Below are 23,979 nucleotides of genomic sequence, written 5' to 3'. Positions count from 1 at the left end.
TTCACATCTTCAATCACGCACCAATCAAGCAAGAAAAAAAAGGAGAAACTATCTTAAATATTTACCATATAACGTAACTAAAGTCAAAGTGTCCAAAATAAGCGTTAAATAAATCAACAATTAAGAAGAAATAATATAATTTCCAAAATAAACCTAAAATAAATATGTAGCATACTATATTAAAATAAAATAAAACACGTAGAAAATTATACACGCTATACACAATAGGGAAGAAATAATATAATTTCAATCTCCATTAAACACCAACAAAATCACAAAATATAAAATCCTAATAAACAGAAATTTTAAAAGGAAATTTTGTTTATTTATAATTTTTTGACTAACACGGTAAATTTATCTTTCAAAACCTTCGGTTCAATCTCCAAGAAATCACAATCTTAATAAAAACCACACAATTAAAGCAACATACTATAAATCAAATATTAAGAATTGATAAATTTGGATAATAAACCGTACGCGTAATATAGAATAAAAAATACACGCACTATAAGGATCATTTGGTAAAAACTAACGAAGTATAACTTTTATATATAATAATTTGGGAGATTATAACTCGGGAATATAAAGATTAAAAAATTATGAAAAACATATTAAATATTACATTGAGATAACCCCCTATTTGCTTTAATTTAGAGAAAAACTGATGATATAACATGCACGCGCGTACCATTGTTTGGTTAAGTCTGGTGACTGAAACTAGCTAGCTCTTCCAAACACTGATCGATATCGAGATCAATATCATAAAAATCCTGGGTTAAATTGTTGGTTTGAATATCAGAGAATATTGGAATTGATGATTGGCTACTCGATGACATCAAATGATCAACTTGATGATATTCCGTAAAACCTTGTTGCTTATATTGAATATGTAAAGGCTGATGGTACCTGTTAGTACTGTGCTCAAACGGGAATATAAGTCGTGGATCAACTTGTTTTGCTTTGCTGAAATTAATATTAAGCGGACCCTTCTTTGGCCTTAATCTAGTAGGCTCGCTAGGGCGGCCTGTTAGCTGCTGCACCAAAGCTCGAAAATTGGATGCATCTGCGTTCAATATAGTCACCGCTGACTGTCTCTTTGAACCCCTACACTTCTTCTTCGTTACCCTCAAATCATTCATACTACTTAATACACAATTTTCACTAATACTGCTATTGTTATTCGAGATCACTGATGAGGCCACTCTATCATACATATTATTTTGATATTCACCTGAATAACTACACGACATTATATATATATATATAGTTTAACAGTTATGAAATTAAGATAAGCGTAATACTAGTAGATTATTTATTTATATAGTTACATGAAAATGGGAAACCTTAGCATGACTGGACGGTCAATCGTAAGAATTTGATGATATTTCCAGGAAGGTGCATTTGGCTAAGTCTATCACACTCAAGCTGAGCTAAGGTTAAAGACTTTTAGCAGTTTTCTGAGGGTTGAAGATAGTCAGGTCAGAGAAGTTGTGCAGACAAGGTACGTCAATGTGTACGAACCAAATAAAGTACGGAGTATAAAATTATTGACTTGCTTTTATATCCAGTCAAAAGTCAGAAACTTTAGCTTCTACGTACTGTAATAATGTTTTACTATTTCTAATTCAGATAGCTTCAGATATAGGAACTCATTTGGTAGTCGATAATAAATGGTGGGAAATCTAAGTATTTTTTAATAGGCTAGAAAATTAACACCATAATGTCCATGGCAATGAAACTTATTTCAAAAATGGAGTTTTTCTTTATAAATTTGTATTTCCACCCAGTACCATTCTTCAAATTGTAATGGATGGTAATGGAAATTTATGAACGAAAATAGATAATTTTGAGTGAACTAGCAATACCATGGGAATGAGTGTTGATTTTCCTTGCAATTTTACTTAAAAATTCATTTTCATTGACAACATTTATGGCCGGCTACCAAACGAGCCGTAAGAGTTTTGATAATATATCATTAACGTTGCAATATTCATGTACAACACTTAAATGCACTACAACAAATAAGATCAAAGAGGGCGACATTTTTCGCCCTCTTTGATTCAAATATCGCCCTCTTAGGCTACAAGGGCGACAGAAAATCGCCCTCAAGGTCGCCCTGTTATAGTCGTTGTATTAGCTTTGCAGGGCAATTGTTAAATGTCGCCCTCTTTGGTTGAGAACAAATAGGGCAATTCTTTTCGCCCTCTTTGATTAAATCAAAGAGGGCAACCCATAATTTCCGCCCTCTTTGCTCGAACCCATACATGACAGCTATATCGCCCTCTTTGTTCAATACCAAACACAACAACAGACTAAAGTCGCCCTGCCTGTTCCATACCAAGAAGGGCAATATCAAAAAATCGCCCTCTTTGTTCTCCTTTTTATTTTAAAAAAAATAACAATTAGGGAACAGGGATGAGAGACCAGAAAAACAAATTTACTCTATTTTTTTTACTCACATACTGTAATTACACTAAAAGTTATTACAAGGGAATAAAGATAAGTACTAACAACTGACCAAAGATAAAATGTGATTAGCCTAATTCAGTGCAAATCGAGAATCCAGAACTGCTCAACCTTCATTTTTGGGGTAGAATAATTTCCTAACTGTATCCTTGTTGCTACAAGATGATTAGAAGCTTCAGCGTAATGAACTTCATTCCAAACTACACCCTTTCGTTTATCAGTCGTAGTCGTAGTGTCTGCGTGAATTAAGAAGCAGCAGTGCTTCAGCAAAAGCAAAAAACCATGCAGAACGCATAACAAACAAAAAGTCCACAAATAGAAAGAAGCTTAGCATTCATTTTTAACAAATAAACTTAAATCTTCTAAATATCAAGAATCGCAATGTAAAGTTGTCATTTACGCCTAGTGATAACTAAAGACAAAAAAAACAAAGATATCACATGCAGGAAGTTCTGAGATGCTAAATGACTAACATGCTAACCACCGAATTTGATTATGTTTTCTAGGATGAACAGAGAAAAATACCTTCCAGCAGTAAGCAGAAGCTTCTTCCACCAAAGATGACATGCCCACACACTCGAAGTAGTAGTCGATCAGCACCCCCATCTGTCATCTCCTTTATAACCTGCTCAGTATAGGAGTATTTCAGAACCAGAATTTATCAAGAGTCATCCATGATAATTAAGACTTGCAATCAACGACATGGTGGATTAAGAATCTAAAATAAGAGAGAAGAATCAGAAAATCTGTAAGAGACGAGACGTAAAAGGTAGAGGTTTTGTGGAGGCCTTTTCTCCATGGTCTTATGTGCCTGTCTTGGCTGTCTGATCGAAGAAGCAACTCTATTTTCCTGTACCTGTCTAGTTTTCCTCTCTTCTGCCAGTCTATTCTCAAGGTCTCGCACCTGTCACATATTCAAGACTTAGACATACACACGAGTATCACTAAAAACAACGGTCATACTACTACCACAGCTATGCATGTGATAAGTTTCACAAGAGCAACCTGAAAGCTAATGACAATATATTGAATTGAAAGTACAGTATCTTCTCCTGGAGATTTCTGCAGATATGCTCTCTGGCAAAAAGCCTAAGCTGTAAAGATTATACATTGTTCTGCAGTTTCTTTGCTTCTTTTTCATCATGCTTTGGTTTCTCAGCCTGTTAAAAGAAACATGAGCATAAGCAGCAGGCAAAAATCAACAACAATATTATTCTAAATAACTCTCACATAGAACATACCAGATGCTTATACTTGAGGAGCTCAGAATTATCTGTCTGCTTGCGAGTTAGACCATATTCGATTTCCTTGACTCGACTAGCAAATTTCAGGGAGCATAAAGTCTCCCCTATGTCTGCAGCGCTAGGACTAATCTGGATATATAAGACAGATAACTTACAGCCACATCTCGGTTCAACAAGTCTTAGTTGTAATCTGATCCTTCTTAAGCGATAAATATTGGGCTAAAGTATCTCACCTAAAGAGCTCTGCAGCATGTGCGTAAGCTTTGAGTTTCTGGAAATTAACAAAACAATCAAGTTAAGGTGATGAAGTCCTGAATATCTTGGAAAATGTGCTTATAGAGAAACATGTAATAGACCTGTATGGAACATGGGTTGTTTTAGTTGCAAGAGCAGAGATGACATCACCAAGAGCGGAGAGGGGTTCATTGATGAACTGATGACATCACCAAAAGCATAATGAAAATGATAGAACAATTATTAGTGGTATACATAATCTCAAAACATGAATTTCAGGGACATAAATTTGATAAGGTAAATGTAAAATAGAGATGCAAACTCAAGGAGGGAAAGGTTACCAGTTTCAAATTTAGCAGGGTTAATATCCAAACCAATGATTTTAGTAGCTCCACAAAGTTTAGCTCCCTCTGCCACCTTGAGACCAAATCATCAAGCAAATTGAGAAAATAGCAGAGAAGGAAAAATCGGGCTTTTTTCGAACAAATCCCCGAGGTTGCAAACTAAGCATAAATAAATTGAGAAAATTAAGGTCTAAGACCAAGATTAAGAAGAAATATTAAGGTCCACTAAAGATTAACCAGTCCAGATTAGGTCCTGAATACATATAACTAGTAGCATAAACTAGCAACTTAGAAACCCAAACATATTCGTTACCAGTTGTTTGTTTCAATCGCAGAATGGACTCTATATCCTTACTAGTGTTTGGTTCACTGCATTCCTAAAAGGTAATTTATTTTTCTTTTTAGAAGTTCGTTTATTCATTTATAGTTGTCCATTATACAACTTTTGACACTTTATTTTTTTTTTTGCAGAAGGAAATTTCATACAACAGACACTAGTCCCTTTGCCTAGTCTTTAAAGCTAGATTATGGGCTCTAGTTAACTCTAGGAACTTTAGAGATGCAGAAATAATTTAGTTCATTCAAGTTTCTAATTATATAAACAAAGATAAATTCATTAAGAGGAACTAGTCATTCAAGTTTCCTGGCGTGTTCATGTTATGGTAACAAATTCAGATTATACAAATGATAATATTCAAATGATCTGAGATTTGATTATACAACCTAGGAAAGAATTTTTTTTTTTTTTCAAATATCATTTGCTTGTGTAGAGGAAACCTCAGTCACATAGTCACATTCATGATACTCATCTGCATATGTAAATCAGGAACTTTAGATTATTATCCTTTATAATCTAGTGAACAGAATCCATTTTAAGTATCACCATAGCTGCATTTGAATAAACTAAAACCAATATCGTCACTCCTTCCCACTGCCAATAACAAAACATTATACTAGCAAAGACTCTACCTATTATCTAACAAACCTTACAAATACCACACATAGTCCCTTTCCATTCAAGGATCAACAAACAGCAATTGGAGCACACAAATAAGATACAATGAGTAATTGAATTTACCATGTAAAACATCATCAGCCGAAGAAGAGGAGACCAAAGATGAAAGAACATATAGATATTAATGCGTGTAAACCAATAAAAAATTGCAGAAAACCGCCATTAACATCTTAATTTTCCTCCACATTAAACCAACTTCAAACTCTATAAACCGAGCTCTTTCAATTTCTACATTCAATAATGAAAAAAAACACCTTACTGCAAGTTACACTTCGTATATAGTATCCCACAGATATCCAAGCACTTCTTTGAAGGCAATATCCAAAACTGAAATTGTGCCAGCAAAAACCACACAAAAAATTAAAAAAAATATATCAGAGAAAGTAGATGATACCAGTAAGCAAAAATCGGTCTCCTCTCGAACAAATCGCAGCAGAAATCGTTCTTCTCTCAAACAAATCTCAGCAGAAGTCCGTCTTTTTTCGAAGAAATCCCTCGGAGTTACGAACTAAGCATAAACAAGTTGAGAAATTCAACCACTTTCGACTAAATTAGGATAATCTATGAAGGAATTTGGGAGAGAATCAAGAGCAACGAAATATCTGAGCATCTATTGATTTATTTTTTTGGGAGAACGAATTTGGGATTTTAGGGATTATCTTAAACACTGGCTCCTGAAAAACGAATTTGGGGATTTAGGGGTTTATGTTTTGGAGATTCTTCTTTTTATGTTTTACTCCGTATTATTTTCGTCCAGTTATTTGATCAAGGAAGGCGACTTTTAAAACTCGTCCTTGTATTATTATCAAAAAAGGCAATATCAAACGAGTCGCCCTCTTTGTTATTACATAAGACAACGACAACAACTCGCCCTGGTTGGTTATTTATTTAAAGGCGATTAAATACTCGCCCTCTTTGCTTGAATAATATCGCCCTGGTTGCTCTTTGTTTTTGTAGTGAATATGGGTAGATGTTTATGAACGTATGTATAAGCTAGTTGTTCATGAACTTTTCTTATTTGTATGATTCATATAACACGCTATTAATTCAAAGTTATACGTACCCACTTATAAATTGCCTGAGATAAGAGGGTCAGTTCAGTTGAGCAATTCACAATTTTGTGCAGTTGTACTCACGGTAAAACTCGTATAAGTGCTAGGTACACCATACATGTGTAGCTTACTGACGTACACGGTACACCCAATGCTATTGTCTTGCTCGTTAACAAAAAAACAATCTTTAGTACATACCTAATTTTATTCTAGGTATACTCGATCGGTTGCATATATAGTTATATACAATAGAGGTTGTCAAAATAGTTTGTTAATAACTTAGCATAAGATTGTGACGTGCATATAATATTGTTGTACAATAATAAAATACAACAGATGCATGAAAAGATCGACGACTTAATTCGGCTTATCTAAACATGACGATAGCTTAGTCAAAGAGAATGAAAAGGTTTAATTTGATAGTTCATAGTTAGACTATTATTTTGGTCAAATTCATGGAATGATCATACACAAGTTGTGTATAAAGTATAAACCCATCTACGAAGTATATATTCTGAATAGGGGGAATTCTTGGAGGATTTTTTTTTTAATCGTTAAAATGAATCACATGTCGTCACGTGCCGGTGAACGTCGAAAAACTGATTTTAATCACCGGAAATTGAGTCTTGATCCTTATTCACAATAAAAAAAAACATGAATTGGGTCCTATCTCACAACTTTGCGTTTAAAAGGTCTTTTGTCACAATATTTGTATTATAAAAGATCATTTCTGACAAATTTCCAAAAAAAAAATATTTCTATGCTAAGTTGCTAATAAACTATATATATAAGCAACATTACAAAGAAACACCGAGTGGATATAACATTCAACGTATAGTGATGACAATGAAGTTGTGGGTTTTTGGGATACAAGTCTTAGCCATTTCGATGCATATATAATAAAAAGAAAATTACTTCATTCGTTCCGGAAATATCGCACCATTTGTTTTTTACACTATTTACACTACGACTTTGACCATTTTTTGTGATTCGTAGGTAAGGAAATTTTAGTCATGTGGAGTCATGTTAGATCCGTATCGATATATATTTTCTAAATATTAATTTTTTAAATTTTTTACTTGCACATGATTTGAGATATTAAGAGTCAAAGTAATGATTAAAGAAGTAAAAAATCAACCATTGTGCGATATTTTCTAAACAGAGGAAATATAACATTTGAGCGTTTGTAGTTGATTAATACAACAAAATAATTTGATACTAGACGTTTCAGGTAAGCAATCTTTCAATTCGGGTACACATTGATACTGGACATTCCAGCCATAAACTCAACTTCAGCGGCTCTCGCATAAAATAAAATAAAAAAAACACTCGTCATTGGCATGAATCATCAGAGACTCCAGCAGCAGTCCTATCTCTGCAAAATCTTACAGCCTCGGTGACACTCCCACATCAAAATCCCATCTCTACAAAAGCTTACAACCTCGGTGACTATTAAGTTTATCTTGTGATGAGATTGTGCAAAATGCAGTGTAACAGTAACGTGCAAATGCAGCGTAATTCCAAGAGCTTTTCATTCATTTTTGTTTCTGATTTCTCCTTGGCTGATTACAAACTATCCCCCCCACCCCACCCATAAATAGTAGGCACACACTTAAACAACCCTAAAAGATAGGAAAAAAGGACCAGAAACAATCAGCCAACACCGCTGAAAAAACAACAAAAGACAGGTTGGCTACATACCAGCATAAATCACAACGTTTTTTTAGCACAATCAACATAGGGGATTGAGCCTAACAATTAACATAATTGCCTCATATTTCATCACTCCCGCTCAAGCTGAGAGTGAAGGAGACGACTAAACTCTAAGCTTGGATAAAAGAGTGTTCAATTGAGCCACTGATAGGATTTTGGTGAAGACATCGGCAAGTTGTTGAGAGCTTTTCACATATGCAGTTGATCACACCTTCAGTAGCCTTTTCTCTGATGAAGTGACAGTCAATGTCTACGTGTTTGGTTTGTTCATGATGCACTGGATTGGCAGTGATGGCCAACGCAGCCTGATTGTCACAGTAAATAGGAGAAGTGTTCAAACAGTTGATTCCTTAGATCTTTTAGTAATTGCTTCAACCATATTACCTCACACACGGTAAGAGAAATGGATCTATACTCTAATTCTGCACTACTTCGAGCAACAACATATTGTCTTTTTGATCCCCTAAACTGCGAATTCCTCAAACATTGGAGATTGGTTGAAAAACTTCATGTCTTTCTTTTTCAAGGAGGACAAAAAGGATGAATCGAGAGTGGTGGAATTTATTTCTACCCTGTGGGCTCTCTGGCTTCATAGGAATGAAGTCGTGTTTAGAAGCGCTACATGCTCCCCTGAAAGGATTTTGACGTTGGTTGAGGAAGGAAAGGGGAAATGGAACAAGGCAACTAGCCTTATTCAAGGGGATGCTCGAGTCCTAAATCCTATGTCTCAAAATTTGTACCATAGGAAGGTGGTACGGGTTATTGAAAAACCAGTTTCTTCAGAACACATCACCATCATCGTGGATGCAGCGTGGAAGGGACTAAAGGCCAGAAGCAAGAAGGAATGGGGAGCGGCGGTGTGATGGCAAGGAGAGAAACCCACGGAGAACCGTATTCGAGGGTCATTGAGGGTATGCGCCATCTGCCCTCTCCAAGTAGAATGTCTGGCGATTTGGGAAGGATTGAAGGAAGCAGCTAAGGTCTCCAGGAATGTCCTTATAAAATCAGATTGCCAGAATGCTATCGAAGCTCTCATAAGCCCGAAGCTTGCGGATATTCGGATACAACATGTTATCTCAGACATTTTATAACTCGCTTCCTCTTTAGATTATGTGGTTTGTGTCAAAGTCATTAGGTCAGTGGTACACCCAACTCATGTTCCTGCTAGTCGGGCAAGAAAATGTCTGACTGTTTGATTCTTATTGATTTGTGCTATCAAAAAAAAACATGATACAGGATATGTAGTTGCTTAGGGTCTGTTCGGCATTAGTATCAGTTTTCTGTTTTCTGTTTTTTAAAAACAAGGAACATATTGTGGTTTTAGTTTTCTATTTTTCTCAAAACTGATTTAAGTATCCTGAAGAATCATATCCTAAAATAACCCTAAATTCAAAATCTCAGTAAAAGCTCTAACAATGGCTTCATGGTGACTCTCCGAGTTTCGAGAAAACATTCAAACACTGCAACAACTCCTCCAATTCTCTCTCCTCAAACATCTGCTTCTCCACCACCATCTCCACCATCAACCGCTTGGAATTCTCTAACGGATCCTCTGACCGTTGCACCATTGCGAAACTCTCCCTCACTTTACCATGAAGGAAGGGGTGAATAGAAAAGAAGAAGATGAAAGAACCAACATACCTGAGCGTCGGAGATGGAGAGATAGATGGGCAGGGTGAGCGTCGGAGATGGAGAGAGAAAGAGGGGAGGAATACAAGGGTGCAAATGAATTTAAAACGAAACCGACAAAACCACTTTTTGTGGTTTTAGGATTTCCGTTGTGGTTTAGTAAAAAGCCCAATTATTTGTTTTTTTAAACACTGTAGCCGAACAGTTGGGTTTTTATTTTTTTTATTAAATAATGGAAAAACGGGAAACAATAGCTGTACCGAACAGCGCCTTGGATAAATGGAATTAGTTTTTTTTAAAATAATTTGTTTCTAGAAATAGTTGGATTATTTATTTTTAATTAAAATAAATTTTACACCCAAGTAAAAGTATAATAAATATTTTACCGGGAGACACCTAAAAGTCAAACACCTTAGCTTGTTCCCAAACAAAGATAAATTTTTGAAAGTAGAAATTTGTTTTTTTTATTACAACCCGTCAAATACATATCCATATCCAAGTATAATTTTCTGAAAGTATAACCTTTTTTTTTTTTTTTTGACGGAGCTGAAAGTACAAAGTAATAATGTAGTACAACTATTTTCTTTTTAACGATCTAGTAAAAGACTAGAGGAAAAGAAGAAGAAAAATGGAAGTTCAGGTGACTGATGGAGCCATACCTGAGAATAAAACTCGAGGCTTTACAGTTTACATACCTGAGAAGTTCAGGCAAGTCCTTTTAACAGGGATCCACTTCGTGATTTACAGTTTACGTGGCATTCTCAGATGCTCTCGACCCAAGTATGATAATACGGAGTATAAAGCAGAGAGTGAGGGGAGTAGGAACCAGGGAGCACCAGAAAGGTCTTTCGCACATCCTGTGCACAATAAATTTGTTGTATACGGGGGTAACTTTTACAAATGATAAATGAGCAGTAGAAAAGTGAAAATAACAAATATTTATAATAATTAGTGTAGAATACATATTTGAGCAGATTGCACATAATATTGAACTAATGAGAGCATGAAACCATTAACAGATCAGAAGCCGAGCAATAATGGGTAAGATACATGTAGTAGCATATATCACTTGTTTTGGAAAAATCAAACTATAAGTGATATCCAATGAACAAACCTATTCTTTTTAGTGCTGATTAATCTTGTTTTGAGTCGGATGACGAGTCTCTTATGGTTTTTGGCCTTGACGGGGCTACCTTAGCGGGGGTTGAGCGCTCTGATTGACTGAATTGTATCAATACATGCATGAGAAATGTAACAATTATCAATGCTACAGCCGAGGACGCAATCCCTTTCCAAGATGAGAGAAGAGATGACCAGTGTAGAAATTTAACCACTCCCAGAACAATGGAAAGTGACCAACCAGTAACAACCTGCATTTTCAGCATTAAGAAAGGAGTAAAATATCATTACTTTTAGAATCAACATCCAGAATCAGGAGAAAAGGGACTTAGCCATTGATTATACCACAAGAGACTTCAATGGTCGGCCACTATCTTGAAGATATTGATCTCCAAAAGTGTCATCGGCTTTATGCTTGTCCAACAACGCATCCTGTCCAAATCAGCTCATGATGTAAGCAAAATACATGGTCAACCATGTTCAGCACACACAACTAACTAGTTACAAATAACAAGCCATTTCATAGTTTCATACCTTGGCAACAAATGCATCTTTACACCACTGTGCAACAGCGTCATCTGATTCAGGAAGATCTTTCATATTATGCCGCTTAAGATGCACATGAACCTGGATAATCGGAGAGCAATAATCAACTTTTGAAGTCCTCCCAGCAAAACACTCAAAACAAATCAGGCACAGCAAACGAATGAACCATACAGCTTATGATGGTTTGTCAATAAATTTGTGATAAATTGAGCAGAACTACTGGAGTATATAACTACATAACTACAAAATAGAGTTTCCAAGTTCAAATGGTGGTAAATGACCAGGGATAACAATAGGTTCTAGGGCTCTCAACCTCTTCACGTGTATACAAAACACCTGCAACCTTGTGTCTCCCGGCTGGAAAACCTTAAGCTCAACATGCATTTGAATTGGAGATTATAATGGACAGCGGGACGCGAGGATATGGAATCACATAATCAACTAAGCAGATACATGAGATCATAATAGATATATTTTTGCTTACCACAGAGGACTGTCCTTTGAATAGCCTCAGCATTGTAGGTGGAGGAGAATTTTTTGGGATGGCCACTGTGATATCATAAATTGCTGGGACAAACGGACGCATATGACTTACTGCTGTAACAAACCCCTGCAAGCAATAAAATAAGATCAGCAGGGTTGGCTCTACACATGAAGCTTACTTGGTGCAACAGAAGAAAGTGAGATGCACAACCACATTAACAAAACAAGACAAGGCGACAAACTTTATATCCCTTTCCTCAAAAAATTATTGGATCCTTCAATCCTCATCCCATGATTAGAATCTTTGGAATAAGGTTACAGCAGTGGCGGGGGGCGCTTTCCCAGATAGATGATAAAGGAAATAATTTTGTACTAAGCTACGTAATCTTATCACTAACATATTATAGGAATCATACAGAAACACTACAGGGATCTAATAATAAAAGTAATTCAAATAAGATAATCTTAGAGATTGTAAACAGTACACTAGTGCTGCTAAAAGCGCCACACACATTGAAGCTCAAAGAGGCCAATCAATATCACCGCAAATAAAATCTGACACAACATTATAGGCAAAAATTAGTTCCTTTTACCCCTCCCCCAACCAAAATTATAAAACACCCAGTTTCCTTGTACCTCCATATTTGTAAACAAATCATGTGTGCCAGCACTATGCATGCACCATTAATTCATTCACTTTTATCAGGCCGGAGAGTGGGGTCTATAAAATTGGATCAACTGAAAATCTTCATCCAAGAACAAGAACAAAACTGGAATTAACAACAATAGATCTAGCTATGAACTTAAACCTTTGTACGTGGGATCAAGACATTTCTAGGAACTGGGAGTCCTGTAGAAGCTGCATATTCTTGAGCAGCTAGAAGTTTAGCTTGTGTAAATCGAGTGCCCTCGACAAACAGAGCCAACCAGAAAGGCAAAGGGTAGTCCTTTAGCTGTTGAAGACCTAGCTGCAAACGACACACAAGATTCAAGTGAGAAAAGTGTTGTTGCATGAGTTCAAGGTATACATGCATATGCATTTAACAAACTCATAGCGAATACCTTTAATGTGCTTTCATCCTTGGCCCAGCTTCTCTCAAGGAAAAGATACTCTGAGAACCACATAGACCAACCTATTACCTGCATACAGAAATGCATCTATATCAGTCAACAAAACTTCCTACTTGATGAAAAAAATAAAAAAAATGAAATGAAGATAATACAAAAACACGAGAGTTCTAAATTAAAATAATAACATATTCCATCAATGAAGTAATAATTATTCAAATATAATATTGCAAATGTCATGGCAGGAGCCGGATTGGTCAATTTATTTGCAGGTATAAAGACATCTTGAATCAGTTATTACAAGATGTTCTCTTTTATTTTATCCTCCCAAACATATGGTTGCAATTTCCAACTGAAATGGAATATGTAGTCCATCTCTGTTACTTTCAAAAGCTTTACCAATCTTGGACATTGATCCAACACTTACAAAGGACCTGAATAACAGGGATATGATTGATATGTCCACCAAAATATAACAAAAAGTAAAGTTAATAACTCCACATGAGACATTTCCAACAGATCCAAGACTTTTATAAAGTCTGACTAACATAACACACGGGAAAATTTAACAAACAACTTTCACTTCTAATGGTCGAAATATAGAAGAAATGTTTGGTAGATTACATACCGGAAGCATCTTTGACGATTTCTTCATAACAGCTAGTGTGCTACCAAGGCAACCTGACCGCTGTCACAAGTATGCTAGATCAGCTGAGGAGCTAAAAATATGTACCAAACCCTTATGGCCTAAATTTTTACATAGAGTATAACTGTATAAGTGAATAAGATTAAATTTTGAGGTTTTATGTTTACTCAATTTAATTATATGCTTAAATACTTGCCTGAGCCAACACCCATCCCACCAGCCAATCAATGTCACTCTTGTGGTTTGATACCACAAGTGCATGCTCTTTACCTGTGAAATTGCATACATAAAAAGAGTAGATGAGCTAAAACAGCCTGAGATATTGCAATTATATAGTTCATAACAATATTGCGACAAAACTAAAACAATTTACAAAATTTACTGATAAACTAAAAATTCAACTTGGAATCTTGGATAATATGACGTATTCAAAAGAAAAAAATTAACAAATATCAAGAAACTGAATAACAATACACCGCCGCCCACTCCAATTATACCTGTTATAATGATCAAATAAGAAGATAAAGGACTAAAACCTCATACCCAGGATCCATTGCCTAAAGACCTTGAACTGGGATTTTTACAATAAGGTAGGGCATAAACTCCTTATCAGTCTCCCCCATTCAAATTGAGCGTCATCCTCTAACATGGAACAAAGTTCCGTCGTCAATATAAAGGCAATAAAATCCTCTCAAAATATATAATAAAGCATACAGCAAACTTAAGGTATACAACACACCAAACTATATGGGCACAAAAAGAAAAGAGTTGTGTTTTTTCTCTCACTGACTTTGTGGTCTCAGGTTTAGTCAGGTAGTCAGGTTAGGCCAAAGTTACTAGCCAGAGGCATCCTAATATATCAACCTGAAGATTACGGTTACTATATTCCTGTTGAAATAGAATTTCCTTTAGGGCCCCGAGCACCATAGGAATATCACTTCTAGTGGCTTGCTAGGTTCCTGAATTTTTCAAGTCTACAGTAAAAATTATCATAAATACAAGTTCGATCTGCCCTAAACTCTTGATTAGAAGCATCAAAACAATTGGTGAGATCCCTCAACCCTTAATCCAACTTCTTCACACTTTTAACCCAATTTTGCATTGTTAACCATGGCCGCAAAAAAGGTTCTGGATTTATAAACAGCGACTAGGACAAAAGGTGAACTTCCAGTCTTCCAGCGAGGTTCAAGAAGATTACAGGAACGCAAATGACCCTAGAAGAAAAGGAAGTGAAGTCAAACAGCAGTTGATGAAGGCTCAAAGCGTCAACTACAAGGAGATGTATCATCCCATAATTGAACCTAGGGTTTGCATGACAAATTTGTAAAATCGTATTCTCCGATAGGAGAACAAATCTATTGGAATCCCTCAAACGTTGCTTTGGATGACCTTTGTGCAATACGTAACAGTTAAAAGTGACAATAGTCATGTTCGGACGTTGGACCCCTAACAGTGGTTCTCATATGAAACCTCCCAACCAAAATAATACGTTATAAAATCAAACAAGTAACAGTTATCAATGGTTTTATACATACCCATCTGCTGAAATGTCTCGGGATCTGTGAAAACTTTGATCTGCATAAAAGAAGCCAATCAATTAGATAGCCAGTATCAGATAACACAGCAAGCAATGCTATGCAGCTATGCACGTAGCAAAATGCTGAGAAACTAAAGAAATCAGTGTAGCGCAAATTCCATAGAATTAGGGTAACGTACAAGGAGGCCAAGCACATACAAACATCATTAAGGTTCTATTCTAGTATCTAATTTTGTTTTTGTTGAATGTATGAACTTTTTTACTAAGTGAACTTTTTTTCCCTGAATTGGACTCAACTTTGTTGGACTAAGGTTGTGTTCTCTTCACCTACTAATCAGATTTTCTTAAGGTGTCATCTGTATATTTCTTGTCATATCTGCTAAACTTTGACCAAATTTTAATACTAATATAAACAAACAAAAAACTACCATATTGGATCTTGTTAGGTTCGTCTCAAATTATATAGCACGTTCCATTTAAAGTGAACTTTCTTACTTCTTATCTCTCAACCCCTCCCTTTCTTCTAATATTTTAAGGAAACCATACAAGGGAAAAGCTTTTACTACTAGTAGTTGACAATCAATCAAATAAACTATAATGATGATAAATTAAAGTAAAATCCACCGGCCTAATGTGACTAGTGGATTGTTGCACAAAAGGCCATCCAAAGCAACGTTTTCAACGCACCGATGTGTTCTTTCAGGATATGGATTAGAAGGAACAAATTTAGTTAAATTGAACAACTGGCGAGTTAAACATCATTACATTTGTTCGACTTTAATATTACAAAATCGTCAAATTTACACAAGAAATTGAGCAATTGTTGCTGAAATAAACATGTATTTGCTAAAACTTATTTCTACAAAACTCAACATGAGAGTCTAAGAAGGTACTTCCTCCGTTTCGAAATAATGGGGACCGTTTCCTTAAGTGGGTGTTTAAAATAATAATAGGGACATCATGCTTATTCTATTTTTGGTAAATGACTCACCATATTTAATGCATTCACATTACTATTTTTCCCACTTTACTTACAACATTCCACTCAATCTATTTTTATATTCTCTTTTGATTCACAACTTTCCCCTCAACCTAATTTTTTCTTATCTTTTTCTTACAACATTATTTCGAAAAGGAGGGAGTAATAATCAGACACAAAACTCGCCCAACAGCGTCACAAACTCAAACAACAGCGTCTAATCAAAACAGAAAAGCAGTGCCTCACAAACTCAAACAACAACAACCTCCATGGTTATTACCAGCGCCAAACAACAAAACAGTGCCTCACAAACTCAAACAAAAATAACCACCATGGTTATTACCAGCGCCAAACAACAGCGTCTAATCAAAACAGAATAGCAGTATCTTGCTAAAAGGAAAACATCATAAGTTCAAATTTTACATTGTAAGGTGAAGATTACAGCGAGAGTCAATATGTCATTTGCACCTCGTGAATTAATGTTTACAACTAACAGGAGCCAGAAAATTCATCTATGATTTCCATTCTTCATGCATACATGAAACACTGCCAGCTAACTACAGCAATATCAGTCAAAACCAATTCACCACGAACGTACTGTTAAGACCACCCCTCTTAAAGTTTGACATTTCTCATTCACCTCCAGCATCTTCTCCACAACCCAAGTTTCCCCGTATATTGTCTTGTTCACACTTCACATTTGCAGTATTTCAAAATTATTTCAACATGAATATACTATTAAGACACCTCCGGAACTACCAGTTGAAGTTTGACATATCTAATGTGCCTCACACATTTTCTCTATTGCCCTAGTCCCTCACACCATAACTTGTGTACAGATCACTTGTAGTATTTTTCAGCTCTTTGTTACATTGTAGTATTTTTCAGCTCTTTGTTACATGGAGTCATAGACAACAGTGTTAATAATACTTCTGTTTTTAATAACAAACTTTGGCTTTAACAGCACGGATCCAAAAAATCTTCAGACCATAGAGTATTATGTCGTGGTAATTCATGCTGTGCATATAAGCACTTCCATAACAGATACCCCCGACCCAAAAATGTCATTGATATTTCTACTTTTAGCTTCATAGAGTAGCAACATGTTTGATCCACGAATGCACTCACATACAATACTTGTCCAACGCCTTACCACAAACAATCTCCGTTCATACTTACTCATTGAGAATACCAACGTATTTTTCTCAATATAACCGCTTTCTTAACTTCAGCCACCCCTCTACTGATTAACCTCAGAAAATTTAGCAAATAGTGCTCTGTATAGAATCTACGATGTGAAACAATTGTTTATAGTAGCAGATCAAGTTTTTGAACAATAAGTTTCAAATTTTTCTTAATGAACAGGTGAAACACTAAATATACATCTAGGCTCTTTCCCCAGGCTACTAGTATAATACAGTAGAAGCGATCAACTAAAACATATTGGCAAGGGAAATAATCAAATCATCAAAAATCACCTGAACACCAGCCCACCAATCGACGATCCACACAAGCTCAAGCCACAACAATTCCGCCACAAATCTGTTGATCCTTCTGTAAATATTCTTTGACAATGGCCGCACAAGAACAAAGCAAGCTGCCTGAAAGGAAAACACAACACTTGGCATATTCAAACCAAATCCTCAGGCACACGGCACACTGCACAGTGCACACCATTGGTATATTTCACTGCTCCGCAACATCAACTAGATTGCACATTTGAACCCTTGCTAATGCACGTAATATTAATAATCACGTTACAAAACTATGAAAAAATCTTTAGAAATTTTGAAAGAAAAACCCTTTTTAACTCAAAATTAGATCTTTTCTCACACATATACACATCTCAAATTCGGAATCAACAAAAACCCTCAAACCCAAACATATAATCCCGTTGCAAAACATCTAATTTACAGGAAATGGTAACTTACGCAAAGAAACATAAATTAAATTAAAAACTATTACGAAATCAGAAACCCTTATTGAGGCAAAAACTCAAATTGGGCGGTTATTCCAAAGTTCTATTAAAAAAACTAAAAATTTAAAAATTGAACTACCAAAAATAAACAAAAATGACAACAAACAAATTGCAGCAGCAGCAGCAGCAGATAGTCGTAACTGAGCAAATATAAGAAATTAAGTTTTTTTTTATATAATAAAAAGTGGAAAAAATAAGAGAGGTAGATCTCGAGGAAAGAGAAAAAACCTGAATAAGATTAACAAAGAGTCCGGAAATGAAAAAGAGAAGGCCCATGGGTACGATCACAGCCGCAGCTGGAATCGCCATTGTTGGAACCAGCAACAGTCACCAGATTAGCGCACAGAGAAAGAGGAAGGAGAAGGAGGTAGCAGAAGATGGAGAGTGAGGAAGAGGATGATGAATTAAATTAGAGGAATACGTGAATAATTAGTTAGTGATGGAGGAATAATAATTGAGCGTGATAAAACTGGTATACCAAAGTTTTAAGTTTTAATTGAATGAATGAATTTGGGAAGTTTAAACTCTTGCTTTTATCTTCCCAACTGAAAATTAATGACGATTTGGTGGGGAGATAGGTGGATCATGGTCCATGTATGGTCACCAACTCTCCGTACTCCCCCCCGAAAACCCAAATATATTGGATTGATTTGGGACCACGGGGTCCATTTAAGCGATAACTGCGCGTTTGGTACGAGAGATAAGAATATGTACTTAAAGTAGGAATAAATTTAGTATAACCGGTAAGATTGTTGTTTAAATTCTTATTTATAAGAGGTGTACAATAAATATTGTACACCATAGTAAAACTTAACTCAAAATGTTTAAAAGTTAAGCTTATATATGTAAAAGTTATCCAGTTTTTAGTGATAAATTTTTTTCATTTTAATAAAACTTATTTCTTCAAAATCACTAATAATGTATAAAATTAATCATTTAACTCTTTAAAATGTTTACCTATCAACGTTTTTTTACTAATATAAAAGTTAATCAAAACTAGGTTAAAGTTACAAAAAAATGGGTAAAAGTTATCTTGGTGTACAATAAATTTATTGTGCACCTAGTGCGCGCAAGACCTTTTGCTTGAACTTATTTTAACTCATCTATACAGTTTGGAACTAATTTAACTATCAATATATGAATAGGTATTCACGCATCTATGCGTGCATACTAGATGAAACGACCGCGTTTCTGGATAAGAAAAACCACGTGTGCTACACATGTTGGTTGTAACACACCGGTATACAAACGACTACCTGACGTCATTTACAAACAAAGCTCGCCATCTTCTTTCTCGTCAACCTCTCGCCATTTTCTCTCTCATCAAACCGCCCACTCTCTCACATCAAAAAGCCGATTTTGTTCCTATAAACCTTCAATTGCAGTTCAAAACCACAATTCAGTTAAAACCTATAAAATCGAGGCGCTTTCGAAACCCTAGAAATGGACGTGCGTGAAGAATTGAAGCTTAGTAGATCAAAAATTGCGTTTAAAAGAGGAACAAAGCAGAAGTACGTATAATGTCAGCATTTTTGTTTATAGTCAACATAATTTTTTCGCATTTACTAGAAATAATTTCGTAATTTGATTTTTTTGGCAGAAAATCGAAGAGTCGAGTGGAATCGGGTGCGACTAGTGCTACATTGTGAGTGAATTAAATGTTCAAATTGTTTTTTGCGTAATTTAGAAGTTGTATGTGAATTTGCAGAAAATTGATCATCTTCATATTTTATAAGAAGATTTTCATTATCCGTTAGTAAGAGATATGAAGTGTTGTTGTCTATATATTGTCATGTTTCAATTGTTTGAGTAATCATGTTCATATTTTATAACCAGATGTTCATTATCCATTAATATGAGATCTGAAGTGTCACTGTCTAAATATTGTCATATTTCAATTGTTTGAGTAAACATGTTCATATTTATAACCAGATGTTCATTATTCATTACTTAAAGATCTGAAGTGTCGATGTCTAAACTCGATTTGTAGTGAACGAGTGCGTGTGTTCTTGATTTCGTGTGAATTTAAATGTCAAAATCATTTTATTTGAGTGACTTTAAAGTTGTATGTGGATTTAGTTGCAAATTGATGATGTTCAAAACTATTAGAAAGATGTTCATAAATTATCTAAAATATTTGTAGTGATTTTGTACATAATTGATCATGTTCAAATTGTAAAACTACATGTTCAAATGTGAATTTATCATGTTCAAATTCTAAAACTACATGTTCAAATTGAATTGCTGATGAAATAATTTTTTAATTTAATTTTCTCTTGTAGAAATCTGAAACCGTTGAATTTAGTGAGAGCGAGTGCATCAACTTCTGAAACGTGAGTAAATTTTAATGTTCAAATCTATATGGTAGTTGTTCATTACAAAAAGCTAAAAATCATTTTTACATCCTCGAGATTGAAGAAGAAGAAGAAGAAGAAGAAGAAGAAGAAGAAGAAGAAGAAGAAGAAGAAGAAGAAGAAGAGATTCCATTAGCGGTGCTAATGGAAAAAAAAGAGAAAGGAACGAGAAGCCACAACAAATTCCAAAGTGGTGGATCCAAATCTTCTGAAAGACATAAATGCATCGTATGATGAACAAACAGAAAATGATAAGTAAGTTAATGTTTATGTTCAGTTCTATAATTATAGTGTTCATATTATCTAATCAAATGTTCAAATAGTAATATATGTAAAAACTTACTTACCTTTGGGAGGTACAAATGAAAGGTATCAAAATTATTATGCTGCACTAATACTGATTGTTCAAAATCACATAATCATGTTAAAAAATATGATTTTTGCAAGCAAGACAATGGCGAAGGTATGCATGCTGCTAGGACATCAATAATGAGAAATGTAATAAAGCATGCTAAAACTAAAAAGACGGTACATCGTAATCATCACAGGATAATGTTGTCGTCTGGAAGGTAATATTTGGGTAACTTGATATTGTTATTGTTGTTGATATTGTGTTTTTTTTATTGTTGATGATGAATTCTAGTTTGTTGTGGTGTTCAGTTTCTTAAGAATCATGTTCAACTTCTTAAGTATCATATTCAACATATAAAGGATCATGTTCACTTGTGTTTTTCAGTTTCTCAAGTCTTATATTCAACTTTTGTGTGTTGTTCAATTTCTCAAGTTTCAAAACCATGTTCAACTTTTGTGTGCTGCAGGAAGGAAAATGCCAGTTCATAAAAAATAGCATCAATAATAAGAAAGCGAAAACAAGATAAAGAGGTTGATTTAGAAATGGAAGATATGGTATTGATAAAAGCTGAAGAAGACGAAAGGAAAAGAAAAGAAGAAACTGAAAGGAAGAGAAAAGAGGAAGTCGACAGAAAGAGAAAATAGGAAGTTGAAAGGAAGAGAAAAGAGCAAGCCGAAAGGAAGAAAGCAGAAAAACTGGAAGCAAATAGACAGAGAAAGGAGGCAACATCAGCTAAAAAATAGGTTGCAAGAAAGGAAGCAACAAGAAAGAAGGCTGAAAAGGAGGCTGCAAAAAGGAAGTGGAAAGAAAGAAGGTTGAAAAGGTGGCTGAAAAGGCGGCTGCAAGGGAGGCTGCAAAGAAGGACTTGGAGAAAGGAAAGACAACTTTTGAGGAAAATTTAAAGAAGGCTGTAGAAGAAAAAGAAAATGAGCATGGTAGGCAAATGAAAAAGGGGAAAACGAAGATGAATTTCTCCTTCGAAAAGAGAAGGACTCGAAGTCAACAGGCTTTGTCTTCTAAAGAAGAAATGGAGGCCAGTCAGGACAATGAGATGGAGGGAGGTGAGAATGAGAGCTCATCTGATGATGATGAAGAAATAGATGAGAATGTCGACATCACACAATTTCCAGTGCCATCTGAAAGAAAGTAGAACGACAACACACCAAAAAATCGGACAAAGAAGAAAGAAAGTATACTTTCTAAGGTTAAGTAGGAGGGAGAGAATAAGGATGAGGATAAGAAGAAGAAAAAGAAAAAGGACATGAAGAAGACAAGAGTCAGGGAAAATCATACAACATTCATGGAATGGGTTTTCAAACTAACCGATAATCAGAGAAACGCTATTGAAGAATTCGGGTTAGGACCATTGCTAACAGTTAATCTGCCACAAAATGATCAGGTACATCACATTCTTTTATTTAATTTTCTACAGTTTTAACATGATATTGTTCATTTTGGTGTGGTTTGTGGGATTGGTTGTTGGGGTTGATGTGCATGTGTTATTGTTTTCTTGTAGTCTATATGTTCGTTTTCTAATACATCATGTTCATTATAATGTGATTGATGTGCAATCAGTGATGTTAACACTTGTTCAGTGTGTTGTTCAGTTTTGTGTGATGTTCGATTTCTCAAGTCTCATGTTCAACTTCTAAAAGTCTCATGTTCAACATATAAAGGATCATGTTCACTTTTTGTGTGTTAGTTCAGTTTCACAAGTATTAAAAATAAAGATGTTCAATACTTATAGTTATTTTGAATATGCAGGCATTTTATTATTGGCTTCTTGATCAGTATGAAGAAAGTTCTTCAATACTGTACTTACCGCGTGGATACAAAATCCGATTGGAGGTGGAAGATGTACACGTTGTGTACGGACTTAATATGACGGAAGGAAGATCATCAAGTCCAAGATTGACACCGATACGGAGGAATACTCTAATTTTCTAACACAATGGAGAAACACTTGGAATATGAAAATTGGCGCCCTACTGTTTCGAAGATTATTAAGCGGTACACCACGGAAGATGAGTTCAAAGACTGTGAACCGCATGATAACTTTATCACTGATTTCTTAGTAGTTGTTGTGAATACCTTCGTGAAGTCCAACCAAAGTACTCAAGCTCAATACAAATTTTTGTTTTCCATGATGGATCTTAACGAAATCAGAAATTTGTATTGGTGTGAATTTGTGCTTTCGAGTTTGGATGTTACAGTGGAAGACTGGAAGAAGAATAAGACAAGAATTTTTAAAGGACCAATTTCTGTGTGGTGGTCGAAAAGCAGGACGGGCGTACCTTTCCGAACAAAGTGGCTCTAACGACTTTCCCCTCGGGATGTGGCAATCATATTAAGTAAACAAGGACTAACTGTGGGCGTTAGCCTCTTTTTACTAGTCTTTAGGAGTCGCCATTTAGTTTTACAACTACAATGAAGAAAACTGATAAAACCTGGTTATCGTGATATGCCTAGAGTGCAAACATATTTGACTCACAAAGGCCATTGGTTCCCTTGTGATCCCTGTTGTGGAGATTGCTTAATATACATCCAGCGGAGTGGAGATTGAGAGTTCGGGGGACGTTTACTAATACGAGGAGTGCCCAGCATTAGCCCACGCGACGGTCCTTACTAGTTCAATGTGACGACGAAAGGGACATGCGTTATGCTACATTACTAATCTGAGTTAGTTTTAATGCACAAGCAATTACCTAAAACGACGTCAAAATAGTGATTTAGATTAATTTAAGGTGCTTAACAATAAATAGGTTTGTCTAGAGAATATTTTATTTAGACGTGATTAATAAAATATATTATGTGAGCAGACTTATATGGCGATGAAAGCGATAAAAAGGTAGATTTCAGGTTACATTATAGCGTATGCTATACTGCGGTTCTCAGGAACACTAACCACTTAACTTTGCTAGCTTTCTTTTTCTGTTTCGAACTTCCTGGTAACTGACTGACTATGGAATGAGATTCTTCCACAGTTTTGTGTGTTTAGGCTAAAGATCGGGTCAGAACTTCGACAGTATTGGGACTGGACTGAGCGGTCGCGCGAGCAGAGTCTGCTTAACAGTGTGTTAATACGACAGACAATCGCAAATACGGGACAAAGAGAAGCTTTGGTCAATACTTAAGCTTAGGGTATTATGTGGGGATTGTGTGTTATTTTCCGGATTTCAAATGGTCGTATTTATTGTGTAACAAGTCGGAATAAGATAAA

General features: G+C 35.4%; 2 protein-coding genes and 1 long non-coding RNA gene across 4 annotated transcripts; all 3 read right to left on the bottom strand.

Annotated features, from left to right (window-relative positions):
• Nucleotides 1-424: 424 nt before the first annotated feature.
• On the bottom strand, nt 425-1,271 carry LOC110786986 (uncharacterized). The gene has a single exon (XM_021991569.2). It carries the CDS (start codon nt 1,248-1,250, stop codon nt 699-701), a length of 552 nt encoding a protein of 183 aa, XP_021847261.2. The 5' UTR covers nt 1,251-1,271; the 3' UTR covers nt 425-698.
• Nucleotides 1,272-3,518: 2,247 nt separating this feature from the next.
• LOC110786987 (uncharacterized) lies at nt 3,519-5,793 on the bottom strand. Its single transcript, XR_002532986.2, has 6 exons — nt 5,698-5,793; nt 4,286-4,361; nt 4,067-4,143; nt 3,944-3,981; nt 3,708-3,839; nt 3,519-3,626 (listed from the first exon to the last, which is right to left on the bottom strand). It is a non-coding gene; the product is annotated as an uncharacterized lncRNA (long non-coding RNA).
• A 4,340-nt stretch (nt 5,794-10,133) lies between these two features.
• LOC110786996 (1-acyl-sn-glycerol-3-phosphate acyltransferase 2) lies at nt 10,134-18,646 on the bottom strand. Of its 2 annotated transcripts, XM_021991579.2 has the most exons (12): nt 18,282-18,634; nt 17,554-17,676; nt 15,095-15,134; nt 13,756-13,829; nt 13,542-13,601; nt 12,908-12,985; nt 12,655-12,813; nt 11,847-11,972; nt 11,351-11,443; nt 11,162-11,248; nt 10,812-11,067; nt 10,134-10,554 (listed from the first exon to the last, which is right to left on the bottom strand). In XM_021991579.2, exons 1-11 carry the CDS (start codon nt 18,360-18,362, stop codon nt 10,831-10,833), a joined length of 1,158 nt encoding a protein of 385 aa, XP_021847271.1. In that variant the 5' UTR covers nt 18,363-18,634; the 3' UTR covers nt 10,134-10,554; nt 10,812-10,830. The 2 variants fall into 2 exon arrangements, with proteins under 2 accessions (XP_021847271.1, XP_021847270.1); XM_021991578.2 differs by lacking the exon at nt 10,134-10,554 and having other exon boundaries at nt 10,621-11,067; nt 18,282-18,646.
• Nucleotides 18,647-23,979: the final 5,333 nt, after the last annotated feature.

Source organism: Spinacia oleracea, chromosome 3, assembly GCF_020520425.1.
Source record: "Spinacia oleracea cultivar Varoflay chromosome 3, BTI_SOV_V1, whole genome shotgun sequence".
Taxonomy (NCBI): domain Eukaryota; kingdom Viridiplantae; phylum Streptophyta; class Magnoliopsida; order Caryophyllales; family Amaranthaceae; genus Spinacia; species Spinacia oleracea.
The sequence above is the reverse complement of the archived record's forward strand: the minus strand, read 5'-3'. Positions and strand labels throughout refer to the sequence as shown.